The 14,004-nt window shown below is 33.7% G+C and overlaps 1 protein-coding gene across 1 annotated transcript; it reads right to left on the reverse strand.

Moving 5' to 3' along the window:
- Positions 1-5,123: 5,123 nt before the first annotated feature.
- LOC128232786 (sulfotransferase 1C4-like) lies at positions 5,124-10,184 on the reverse strand. The gene is made up of 5 exons (XM_052946519.1): positions 10,035-10,184; positions 7,849-7,975; positions 6,609-6,712; positions 5,792-5,795; positions 5,124-5,236 (listed from the first exon to the last, which is right to left on the reverse strand). The coding sequence occupies exons 1-5, from the start codon at positions 10,182-10,184 to the stop codon at positions 5,124-5,126; spliced, it is 498 nt and encodes a 165-aa protein (XP_052802479.1).
- Positions 10,185-14,004: the final 3,820 nt, after the last annotated feature.

Genomic DNA, 14,004 nt, shown 5'->3' on the forward strand with positions numbered 1-14,004 from the left:
GGATAATCAAGTAAACGTCTATTTTTCATATTTTAAGAATGAAACAAATCAACTTCTTCTGTCTCAGTGAAAGTTATAAAGAATTTGACTATTTACCGTAAAAACGGTTTTCGCCATTATCGCTATTACTTCTTAAGGATGATTTCGTATATTTATTAATAATGTTATGGTTTTAGTATCTAAATTTAGCTAGTAAATAATTAATTAACACGAACTAAGTTGTATTCTTAATAGTTTTCTACTTTTTCGTAAGTTTGATAAACTTGACACCCCTACTCTGTAACGTTAGTTATATATAATGGTTTCGCCCATCGTGCTTGTTAAAATGGACCATTCCATTTTGGTCACGTGATGTTAGGGTATATAAGAAGCGAAATGCATAGAACTAGTTAGTTCGTGTCTCGACGCCGATGTAAGAACATCAAGTTAATAATATATAGGGAAGCTTTGAAGTATCTTTTTGTACTGTTTAGGGCGGGTTCTGAACTATTGGAGGCTAGGAGAATAAAAGTGAAGCATTGCGCTACAGCTTCTAGTTTCCAGGTTCGGACATCCGTGGGGTTTCTTTTTGGCCTCTTAGTAAGCCTGGATCATTGCGATACAGACGGAACAGGGTCAATGGTTTGATTCCCCATAAAAGCTATACATTTAGGACTGTGGGTTTCGCTGATATATTGTGATTGGTTTATAAGCGTTTTGTATGCTGGTCCTGTTTGAAGTTATAGCATAGTTGTTGTATTGTTTCTGTTTGTTCGTTCTTGCTTTTGGAATAATTGAACGTTGATTCTTGAACCATACCAATTATTTCTAATCATTCGGTTTTGTAAGCAATCATTGTCAATCACGTGTATATAATATTAATTTCATACTTAATTTTTGGGACAATGCAGTCCGAGAATAGGTTTATAGTTTAATTTAAGGTAGCGTGTCCGAGCTAGCTAGGGAAGAAACGTTACATTTATATGTATCTTTGGGTCGTCCACAGACAGCGACGCGTACATTTTTTGCAGCTCCTTGGCAACACCCCCGGCAAGCTTGCCGTGGCGTGAAAGTGTGTCGCTGGTCGCTTTTGACCCTAGTCCACGAATGCTCTCTGAATATAGTCGGTATGCATTTTAAGTATTTTCGGGTGGATTTTAGAGATTTATCATCGTTTTATTGTATAGAAGTGCGACTGATTCTCTTAATAAGCTCTTAAATATATTTTAATTTACAAACTTACCCTTGAATTCTCTGTTCAAGAATTCATTCACTAGGTCCGCCTCGTCATTGCAGGCACTCATGACATGCGACATGAAGAAGGAGGATATTCCACAAAGGATAAATTGCAAAGACAACAATTGCATCATTTGTGAATGCGACCTGTGTCGTTGCTGTTCTGTTTGTTTTAGCAGATGCTCTTGCTCGGGCAAACTTGACGTAATTGCCAAAATGTGTATCTAAAAGAGTTCGGTTTGACAATTATTTCTGGTGTCACACATGTTAAACCATGACATTTCAATCATAATTCTGTAATCACAGTCTAAAAATTACATCATAAATGAATCCCGTGTATCATTAAATATATTAAAAGTATATCATTGATCATCATTTGGGATCTCTTTATTTGATATATATAACAATACAATGACGGAAATGCGCAAACCTCTCTTGTTGTCAAGTTATTATATCTGTACATGTTTTGTACTGTCTCTATGTAGCATTCAATGAATGACTGTGTTGTTGTTGCTGTTGTTGTTTTATGTGCACAGTTTTACGTTTTATCTTTTACCTATATTACGCATACATAAATTTATAAACAATCCGTGTATGTGTCAATTACTTTAGGAAATATATCACTACCTTGTAGTAGTAAACAAATAACACACAAAATCACTGTCTAGACTTCCGGCAAGTCACCGCCAGATTTATCCATATATCGTTACAAAAAATACCTTAAAACTAAAGAAAAGTTATTTTTAAATAATTTCTTGATATGTATTGACTTGATACGTAGTATGTAGCTACAATAATGAGCGATCGGCCATTTAGGTGGACTAACGTAGTATGTAGTTCTAAAGCAATGTTTGGGCTCTAAATGCGCGGTATCACGATGGAACGTGAACTGTGCTCACTCTCTGAAATGTGACTACTTCTCCCTTTATAAGCTTTATTGATACATTCAAATACATATTTCATCAAAAATGTAATGCATAGGCATATCAGCTATGTTCTCCCAACTTGACCCATCAAACACGTTAGCGTTCAGCGCATTGAAATGGTTGCATTTTTAATAGTGTTATTTAACCGAGCCTATTAACGACCAAAATATTCGAAATCCTCTACCCCGTTTCATACATGTACACAACCTGTCAGATTTGTCCTAGATTTACAGATTAATGGATACAATCGATGCATGTAAGTGCATTATGGTATCTGAACATGTTTTTTCGGCATAATGCCATAAATAAATATGTGTTAGATAGTAGGCAATGATATTTTCGTAGAAATTTGAATTTATAACAAAGATAATTTAAAAATTGTGGCCGCGAGGATCCTCTGCGCAAGGCCCGTTTGCTACTTTTTGCTGGGATGGTGGACGTCACCAGTCTGCTATACTCTAAAAATCGTCAAAAGACTGGTTGACGGCCATTTAGGTGGACTAACGTTACCCCAATCAAACTCTGGCTTTCGCTCTCAAACCGGGACTGGAGGACCTGGTGAAATATGAGCTGTAACAAACCATGCAGTTGTTAAAGTGACTTGTAGAGATGAAATCGTGAGGTTTATTATAAATTAATGTTAAATTACGTTCTAACAGCCCGCAAAAATATCAAAGACAAAACCCGGTCCGACATCACCAACAAAGACGAAAATACACAAATAGACAAAGCCTACGCTCTACTTACATTTGTCTAATAGAATATGGATATCTAATGAAGCTGTTATGACACTAAATTAATATGCCATTCTATTACACGTGTCGATATCTCCCGATACGATCTACTACAAAACTGCCAGTATCTCTGGCTTCCTTTCGTAGAGAAAACTTACTTAACCCAAAGAAAATATACATAAAGGTTACACTACACTATTGATTTTATCACCCTGTCACACGAACATGCCCTGTTTATGCTCAGAAGGCACATACATAAAACAAATAGCAAAGGGATTTAGCCAGATTTAAACAGGACAATGTGCTGCAGAGGAGGGACATGGTGCTTAGAAAGAAAAAGGCACATTATAACATTGTAGCGGACCGTCAAAGCTTGAAGATAATGAATTTGACATAACAAATGACTGAGGAATTGGGTTTTATAAAAGTAATAATTTATTTCAATCGCCAAATATGTATATTTCTATGCTTTTATAATAGCATTTGGTGTATTGAAATTAAAGAAAAGAAATATTAGTTTTGAACGTACAGTGTCGGCAACAGGATGCCCTTGCTGGAATGCATGTTGGCAGAATGGTCATTCCAAAATGGGTATGGTGCAGCAACCTTCCATGGCTCTTTAGGTTAAACCCTATCTTGTTATTAAACCGGTGGGTCATGTTTAATTGATCACAGAAAAAGGACGAATACACATCATTTATCTGTTTTACATTTTAAAAATAACGAAATGGCAGCTGCAGTGAAGATTCAAATATTCTGTCGGTGCAAAACATACAACCAAAGCGACTAGGCTTATTGACATTTGTTCCGATAAGTGTCAACGTTTGATAATCTTAGGATAACTCAGATCATTTCGTTGTATTCGTGTTATAAACCTTTTTCCCTGGTACAGATGTATTTTACATTCCGGCCTTTATTTCACAACTTCAGCCGTCTCCTTCTTTGGCAATGTTAACGTGATGTTTGAGTTTTAAGCTGTTGACCAGGGACATTAAAATGTGATTCTTAAATCAATCAGTATTGCCTAATGTAACTTAGGGACACAAATCTTGACATACTACCGTAAAGTTCCACATTGAAGTTATCCATACTCAATAATATGTTTCATATATAGCTCTGTCTGTTTTGTTGTATTTTACTTGATACTCGGGTATGAATGATTTACCATGTAACTTCATTTTGCGTGTTCATGTGAGCGCTACATAAACAACGATATAAATATACCTCGGAAATTATATACAATTAAAAAAAAAAACAATTACTAATATCTAAAACATAAAACATGTCCCCTCGAATTTCAAAATGCTGGTAGGGCCTTCGCGATCCCGCCTTCTGAAAGTGTTTAAGAAAAATAAAACGATATTTGTTTCCTAGAATGTTGCTTTTTTTCAATGAGTACAGTACTTCAAATAGTAATATACTTACGTAGTTAATAAAAATCGATGCGCCGATGCAACACTAAATATCGCGTCTTTTTCGATACAGTCTTATCAAAAAGATCCACTGATATCAATATCAAATCTCCCGTCATTCAGAAGCGAATTTTGAATAAAAAATACTTTTCTTTCTTTTACATAGTGCTACATATATATGTAAAATAAAGATGCGAAAATGAAACAAACAAGGTTAGTATTTTATTGGGCAATTAAAAAGGCGTGGTGTGGGATGGCGTTTGCCCTAGTTGGATTCCAAACCGTTAAAACATTGCAAAGAATGGTAGAAAGTTTAACATTTAAGTTCACCAGAGTGCAATGATTAGATTACACCGGGTTCATGTTTAAACCTTTTACTACTGAGCTTGTTTCTGTAGTTTTTCTCATAAATATACACTCATTTTTCATCATTTTAAATAAACACTCGTCTTCTACACATCTAATATCAAAATTAAGATACCAATATATACATATACGATTTTATCTTTGAATTCCCAAGCGGCGACCATTATCAATAAACAAAGAACAAGGGCTGTTGATCTTTGCCTTTACACAAAGGACACTGTCAGGTACGTTCATGTGTTGTTGGTCATTGGCTCTTATCTGTAACAACGAATGGTTAATTTATTTAAAGATATTATGTTAAGTAAAACAAAACCAGTTTTTTTGCATAATATGTTGAAATATGAATAAAACAATTCTGCAAAACTAAACAAATCCAATTGCATAGGGTGTTGTTATTATTGTATTCGAACTTTACCAAGTCACAATTTGGGCAAATGATGAAATGAGAAGGAATTTCTACCTTTAATTATCTACGCATAAGTAAATGAAAACATGTCCAGGTCTTTAGCCTGTTCAGCCCACCACGCATCAAACATCTCATTCTGGGCGACCGTGAACCAGTTTTTCCAGTCTCCAATCTCTCCTGAATTGTGACACGTTACAGTGCTGTTTTGTTCAATGCGTAAACGTCATTTTGATGAAAAGCTGGATAAAGTTTTAATTACAATTTTTTATAGCTCGAAATGTGAAAAATAACCGAAGGCTGACATGAAGTGTTTCTTAATTGCGTTTCGGTACGGGTGTCCATTTTGAGAGGGCTTGAGAAAGTAATATCAATTGGGATCAGACCAGAACCTCTTGGTGGACACATATACATAACAATCCCACCCCCTTAATCCCCTGATGAAGTCCGGTTTACAATGTGGCTACATATTTTATGTATAGGTAATCTTCCGTTTTGATTTTATCTCGTAGAGGATACGGTTCATTTCTAGCTACTGGGCCTGTCTCTGTTGTTTTCAATGTAGTATTTATAGTTTGTTGATATATACTAGTATTGTGCTACAAGTGCATATTTGAAGACAGACAAAAAATCAATTCGACTTTTGCAGTAAAAAGCCTTAAAGAATACGACGAAATAAAGAGTTTTGTCTTTGATTTACGAATACTTATATCTAATATCTAACAAACCGAATACTGTTCTGCACGACAAACAAAACATGAGTCTCTTAATAGATTATGATATTAGCTTCTGCGGAAGTTGTGTTGAACAATAGAGTATATGTTTGGGTGGTCGAAATGGAATTAAAATGAAAACCAAGAAAAATGATGGTAAGTATGCCTTGCAGTGAATGTTTGTACAAAACGAAAGTAAAATATGTGTTCAGTAAAGAGGAACTATGACATTCCCTACTACCTAAAAACGTCTACCTTTACTGTAAATCCCGTTTAGTAAATCTTTTTAAATTTCTCTTGTTCCATTGGAGTAAAGAGGATCCCTTTTGTCTGTTTCATTCGCTTGAAGTCACACTTCTTGACAACATCAGCTATATAATCGTCACTGACATCTTCTTCAAGAAACTGGCAAACCATCTTGACTTCTCTCAATCAGTCCTGAGATAGAAAAATAAAATAATTCATATGAGATATCAAATAAAAATCACACATTTCATATACAATTTCATTACTCAATTGAAATGGTTTTCTACACCCCGTATATCCCATATCGGGTCACCTATTAACCACGTAACGTATATATCACGTCGACATCCTGTTAACATGTTACAAATAGACGCCATTTTTTGTACGATTTAAATTTGGTGACCCAATATGGAAAAATATAAGGTCACCGCGTGACCAGTCCTCGACCAATGGCGTTGCGTCATTAATGCTGGAGTCATGATATACGCGGCTATGGTGCACAAAATCATAATGAAAATAAATAAACGTCTGCACTGGATAAAAGATGATCGATTTCAATGCATAATATTCGAAGAATGGAAATATTGCAATACCGTTTTCATGTTTTCATAATACACAATATGGACTGGACAGTCGGGGTTTTCTTTTATAAACTGTTGCCACTCGAGAAGATATTTGGGATACGATCCCCAGTCCGCTGAAACAAAAGAAAAGTATGATAAATATAATATTTAGTTTTAAATCTATTTATTTTTTATAACAAATGTTTGTTGGATAGTCCTTTATAAAAAAATAACAATTTATAACATATACAATTTTGCGTATAAACACTGAACAGAGGTTCCAAACATTTTTAAGAGACGACCAGCTTTTTCCGAAAGTATTTTCTGTCATTTTCGTTATATGAATTATGAAGAGTATTTTTATTATGTATTTTAAAATTGAAAATAGTCTGCATTTATTAAAAACACACATACTGAACTGTATTTTAAACGATTGTATTCGGTTTATGTTTGAACCGTAACGCAAACAACTACATTTGAAATCGTGAAAAAGTTGTTACACTTAGAATCATTAAAGTCTTATAGTTGTATTCATATAAATATTCCAGACTGCCATTAATCTTGAGGTTTTTTAAAGGCTAGCACAAAAAATGTATAAGTAATGAGCTGTCCATACAAAAAGTTGGCAGAAAATACCAAAGGCCTCATTTGTTTTAGAAATAGATATGAAATAATGCGATTGCATTAATTTGGTTCGATTACGGATCAAACAACTTGATGCCTTTACTATGTGTTTTTGTGAAAACGTACGTGTCAGTGGGCGCCAAAATATACATATAGGCATCATTGATGACACGTGACCGACAATTATGTTGACTTTCTATGGCTTTCGATAAAATGTGTTTTGGGGAAGAAAACGATAAACTGTACTGTATGTTGAAGAAAGACATTGACCTTATATCGTTGTCTACAATTTTCTTTTTCCAAAAACAAAAATTAAAGATAACGATATAAATTAAAATGGGAATTTTGCTATTGTTTTCTTATTATTTTGTTTCTAAATCGTTTTATCGAGAATATTAAGTTTATTTTACTGACAAAAGTTTCAGGGCCCGTATTCACATAGTCCTGAGTCTGGGTATGCCCAGGTCAGGCGAATGTCTGAGGACGGTGTATGCTAAATTCACTGTTACATATTCAAATCATCTAAAACCTGATATACCGATGACCAATTAGTATAAATTATTTAGTAATATATATTACCCTTAAATTTGAAATAATAAATAAAACGTTAAATATATATTAAACTGTTAATAATGCTCGAAATTACTTTCGCCTCTCATAAACATCTGCAGATAGTTCTCGAACTTTCCGTTATATTCGTACCTGAGCAGATTGATAGTATGGTTGTAGAAAGAAACTGCAAAAATGCACTTAAGCTGTTTTCGTTTGGCGTCCTGCAAAAGACAGAATACTCAAGCAGCGTCAAGAAAAACCTTGTACAGTATGTACAGTAAGCGTTTATTTCTGCTCAACTTAAATTGCTTACGCATTGTTCAAGGAGTATTCGCAAATGTTTGTGTGTTTACAGTGAATGAACCCAGTAAGGTTGAAGAGCTACAAGGAATTTGCTTGTGGCCCTAAGGCATGTATACACCATGAATACACGAATTAATGCGACCAACGCATTTATTTATACTGTAAATACTTCTTTACTAATATAATAAATCATTCTAATCTTCTGTAACTGTGTATTAATTTTTAGCAACATATAAATGTCTTAACAAAATTGTATCGTCTTATGTCATTTGTTTAATGACGCAAAGCTCATACAATCAGGGCACGATTTTGATAAACAACGACTTATCAAAAAGCCTTGTGTTCTATAAAATAGTATATCTATCCAAATGCACAAAATGTAGGTCAACACACGTGCTACTGAACGAATTATTTTTAAACACTTGTACATGTATATGCATCAAAACAACCTTATTTACAAGCACCAGTCGAGATTTATTCCTGGTCACTCGATGGTTTACCTGCTAATAGATATATATTATAAAATTTGTAAATACTTTAATACAAATAATCAACCAGTATTGTATTTCGTGATATTTTGACAGATTTTGGCACCGTTGCCCCAAACTCCAAAAATACGGAATTTCAGGAAATGTGCTAAGTGGGTCATATCATTTTCTTCTCAATAGTTCTAAACGGGTGTTTGTTGGTACTTCTTCTTTTAATTTTAAGCAAATCACATCTGGAGCCCAACAAGGTTTCGTTTTAGGTCCACTGCTTTTCCTACGTTTTTACGTTAACGATATTGCTGAAACCCTAGCATCTTCAACTAGGCTTTTTGCAGATGATAGCTCGCTTGCAGTTTCATCAAGAAGCACAAATTACATAGAGAATAACATTGAATTAGATTTATAGAAAATCTCGGAATGGTCTAAGCAATGGCTGGTACAATTCAACCCTTCAACAACAGAGTCTATTTTCTTCTCACTTAAAACCAGCAACAACCATCATTTTTGTTTGATAATACTCCCATAGTACTGTGCGCCCATCATAAACATTTAGGCGTTACACTGAGTGCTGATGGCACTTGGCATCACCATATAGACACTATTATTAGTTCTGCTAGAAAAAAAAATATTGGTTCTTTGCATGAATTCTTAGAAATATAAATTGCATCGTTAAAATACTTATGTGAAAAACTACAGAAACAAGCTCAGTAGCAACAAGTTTAAACATTTACCCGGTTTAATGGCATTGGGAAAACGCCAAAGACATAGAACACAAAAACAAAAAATCACAAACAAGAAACATGAAAGAACAGCACAAAACTCCACAAACAGCACAGTGCATACATATTATTTATAAAAAATCTATGTTTATCAAGGATTGTTAGGTACCGCCTTGGAACGGTCAGTAAATATAACCTTTAATCAAATATATGTATCCTACCTAAGACCAACTCTTGAATACGACTCAATAGTCTGGGATAATTGTTTAATTTATGAAAAGGAAACATTAGTAAAACTCCATATCATTTGTTTAAGCATTCTGAACAATATCTATATTTGTAAAAAAATGTTGTTTCTTTATGTTACATTTTAAGAGTAACATAATTTACACCAATCCATGCGGTTTAAATTATAAGAAAAATCTTCACAGAACTTAAGAAAGATTAATTACCAACTTTCTATCGCATAAACGATTATTAAAGATGGAAGAAATAATAAATAGTAAACAAATCTCATTTTGAGTCGTTTTTTGCTTAAGCTTTGGGAAAACCATAACCTTTAGAATTGCTCCTGGGGGTAGCAGGGTCAATTGGGAGCTTAAGGTCTAGTAGTTATAGAACGACTACGTCAATTCTCCTTCTTACCGTTCAGGTATAAGAGAATATGTAAATGAAAACAAAGAAAGCAATCTAAAACATGGTACAAGTGCATTTATACTCTTCTCGGAATAGGATATAATGTGACAAACTATTGAGTGATACATAAATACCTTTGGCATTAATCGTATTGCTAGATGCGTGTTGATGATTCTTGGAGAAGGAATTGCATCCATGCTTGCTTCGGAGTTACCTTCCGGCATACAAGGAACCTTCACTTCCGCTGTGACGTCATCACGCCTATGTATAATAACGTTCAACATCTCCCATAGCCAATTTGTTAATAAACAAATTATTCAAAACATAGATAGTATAATGAAAGATGCCTAATATTCATATGCCGTAGTACTTTTGGTCATCCCACTTGTATGCAGAAATTCAGAAAATACATATGCCGGCAAACTTGACGTGTGAATTCAGTATGCACTGTAAACATGGTTTGTATATTTCAACATTAAAGGCCTTTTAAGTATTATCAAGAATAGTATTACGTGTCATCTAAATGATCAACAAGAACAGCTAACAATATCTAATGGGTAAACAAGAAGGTGCAAATGCAGTGTTAACGCGTATGAATGAATACGTATGTCAATAATATAAAACTAGTGTGGAAACAAAACACCTGTTTTGGTGTAAAAGTTTAGGAAAACGTCATTATCTCGTAGATTGATGTCTTGCAAATGACTGTAAATTAGGTTCTGTTCTTCAAACGTATTCCCAAATGTTGGCAGACGATAGTTTGTGATGTCATCAACGTCATATAACACCGTATCACCGCCTGGAACATCCTCTTGACGTCGTCGTTCAGTGAAGCTATATATGGCTGTTTTTTGTGTTCATCACGCCTGAGAATGTTTGGAGTCACACAATTTGTTATGCGCAGATCATACCCTTTTGCGTCTACCGATCTAAATCAAAGCATTGATAGTGCTGAACGGCTTGAGCGATTATTCTTTCTATTTCATATTCAAAATAACATGAATGATGCCACCACAACTACCACCACCACCACCACCACCACCACCACTACTTATAATACCAAATACAGTTTAACACACGCACACGCACACGCACACGCACACGCACACACACACACACATTTATTCCCTGTCAATAACATCTTAACAAATCAATCATTGTATAATATTTCAGACAAACGGCTTAAAGTGTTTTTATTTGTTTCATGACATTATCAATACAAATTGATTCGGTGTTACAAATTATGTAATATTGCAAACTTACAGAAGAGAAATGCAAAAAGCATAGCAAAATTCAACCATACATGTGTACTAATGTGTTAAAATATTATGGCTATCAACTTTAATTTCAAGCGAATGTTGACACAATTGTTATGAAGAAAATATTGTTTCTATTCCGAACACAGCTTGAACAAAGTGATATTCACAATTTATATATAGATTTAGACCATTTATCCGTAGCAATGTCATTTGAAAATAAGAATCTTTTAAATATTATAAATAATGAATAATTTTTAACTTTAAAAATGCATAGCAATGAAATATGAAAATGATAAATATGTATATGAAAAACTAAGATATTGTGTCTTCAAACTTACCAAGAAGTTGGACTAAAAACGATTAGATAGGATATATGATTTTCCATCTAACAAACACGCTACTGAGAATATTTCAACATTTTTCCTAATTTCACTGCTAGAGCAGGGCAGAAGGGAGAAAACCGGATTGAAATAACTATATATTGTCTTTTACCCCGTGTAGTATCTTATTTATAAAATTATAAGGCAATATAGTTACCATTGAGTTCAAAATGAAAACTGCCAGGAGTTTTTCCCGTTGACGGTTCATATACTTGTTTGATAAATATGTTTACTGTTAATATACACAAATTATTATGTATTCCTACTTCTGAATAAACATGAACATTATTGTAAATGAAACATGAATCCAGGTTTGATAAACAAACTGATTTCTTATAGAGATCTGGTCCTTTTTAGTATGATTTTTAAATCCACATTGACTCAATTAAATGTTGTGGTCTATTACAAAAAACCTGGAGTAAAAGCTGAAGCCTAACAATGACGGTAAACAGAATGGTTTTTGATGGGATTTTTTGGTTGAAATATAGAATTGATCTTAACATTTAAATACAGAGTAAATTTTGAAATTCAACATAAAGTAGCTTAACAAACTGAAACAAACGGCCAGTAATCGATTAGCGAATACAATCAAGAGCTAAAAACAATGCATCACAATCTATGCATTGGCATCACAGCATATACATTAGCTACATAGTGTTCACAAAAGAGAACCTAATTATTAATGTATTAAGCATAGCCAAGCATGTTCTGAAGCATGCAAAGATGCAATCTATTGTCAACAAAAAGCTACTAATAGTCAAGTCAATACGCGACAACATTTTACCAAATTATACATTTTTTTATTCTTATTTAAATCACACAAATTTCTTCTTTTTTCCTGAAATTACTGAAACATTATATCGCTTAGCTGAACGATATCAGGTTGACCATTTGCCATTTTTTATGTTAAAAACTAAGCCGATAAGGTGGATTACTCTTATTTGAAAAAGATTTATAAAATAGATGACAGGTCGGTTTTGTGGATTCTGTTTTATAGACATCATTGAAAAGAATTTACGTGTTTTATTTTATTTCAATGCACAAGGAATTAATGGCTCTTCAATGGTTTACCGCTTTTGATTTGACGGAAATGTCTATTTTTGCTTTTTATGAAAATACCACATGGGTTTGTGCTAATACTTGTACCATCCTGCATCAAACTAAAGGAGTTTTTTAAACTCATTTTGCCAAACTGTAACTCAAATGGGCTTAAGACCACAGTCATTTGCCCCCGTTGTTAACACAATAAAAAGAGTGCTTGTGTTCAAGTATCAATATTTTACCAGCGTTGAATAGAAGAGAAGAAATCGGTGCTCTATTTGCATAGAACTGAACATAATTCGACACTTTAAAGTTTCCAATGTCTATATCAAGTGTCTGTTTAAGTATTTCAATTGGCTGTCTGAAGCCATTTTTCTTCCTGTTGTGAGTGTCATGTATTTATGCTCGATTTTGTTCAACTTTATGTTTTCTTATGGTAAGATTTTGTGTCTTGGACAGCCAGTTGCTTGTTTATCTATTGGGCCTGTTTTAAAGTGATCAACCAGGTTAGTGTCTATATGAAACATATAATTAAATGTGATCTTAGGTCTGCTTTACAGGTTTTTTTGAACAGGTGACTTACTTCTAACTGTTATAATTATTAGTTTATACTGAAATCTGGTTGTAATTTGGTCAGTTGATAATGCACAACCATAGAATATTGGTGTTGAAGGATATAGTTTATAATATAATATTACATAATATCAGTGAATTATATATAATGTGGTGACATTTTAAAACAGAATTGTTTTCACTTTCAAATAAATGATTTAAAAAAAGTTGCATAGACTGGTAAATAATAAATAAAGCATCACTTAGAGTAGAAAAATGGAATATAGGGATTACAATAAAAACAACATCTTAAATTGATCGATGAAAAAGCACAGCGTAACGCCAACAGGCAAATGGCAGCCGCATACGGTAAGGTTTTCTCTCGCCCGGTCCAAAAAGGTAGAAGACTGTCAATACCAGGTTCTCTGACACCAAGTGGTATAACGTACATGTTTTCAGATGGCGATACTTGATTTATCTCAAGTAATGATTTATTGTTCACTTTTCTGACTCATGTTATCACAGAAGTGAGTGTATTCATATACAAGTAGTTTGTTCTCTGAGACCGAAAATGCACTAAATACTGATAGGGTGCAGGTGGAAACTTACCATTTCAGGGCAGGCGGAACCCAACATCAGGTTTATTATTCATTTAATCATTGTGTTACAACCCAACCTAATCCACTCTGCTCATTATGTTAGCGTATTGACCATATATTTTACAAGAAATGTATAGACTATAACTCGGTTTTGCTTTAAACTACGTTACTATTCAAATCATTATTATTTTTCTTTCCATATTGAATGCATTATATTACCATAAAAATACTATTTAAAAAGCTATTCTTAAAGGTAATTAGCTGAATGGAGCC

The sequence above is a fragment of the Mya arenaria genome, chromosome 4 (assembly GCF_026914265.1).
Source record: "Mya arenaria isolate MELC-2E11 chromosome 4, ASM2691426v1".
NCBI lineage: Eukaryota > Metazoa > Mollusca > Bivalvia > Myida > Myidae > Mya > Mya arenaria.

Coding starts and splice junctions, on each gene's coding strand:
- LOC128232786 (XM_052946519.1), bottom strand. CDS start 10,184: ATGTTGAACGTTATTATACATAGGCGTGATGACGTCACAGCGGAAGTG. Junction 7,976..10,034: donor CAATACGATTAATGCCAAAG/GTATTTATGTAT, acceptor TGTCTTTTGCAG/GACGCCAAACGAAAACAGCT. Junction 6,713..7,848: donor GATGTTTATGAGAGGCGAAA/GTAATTTCGAGC, acceptor CTTTTGTTTCAG/CGGACTGGGGATCGTATCCC.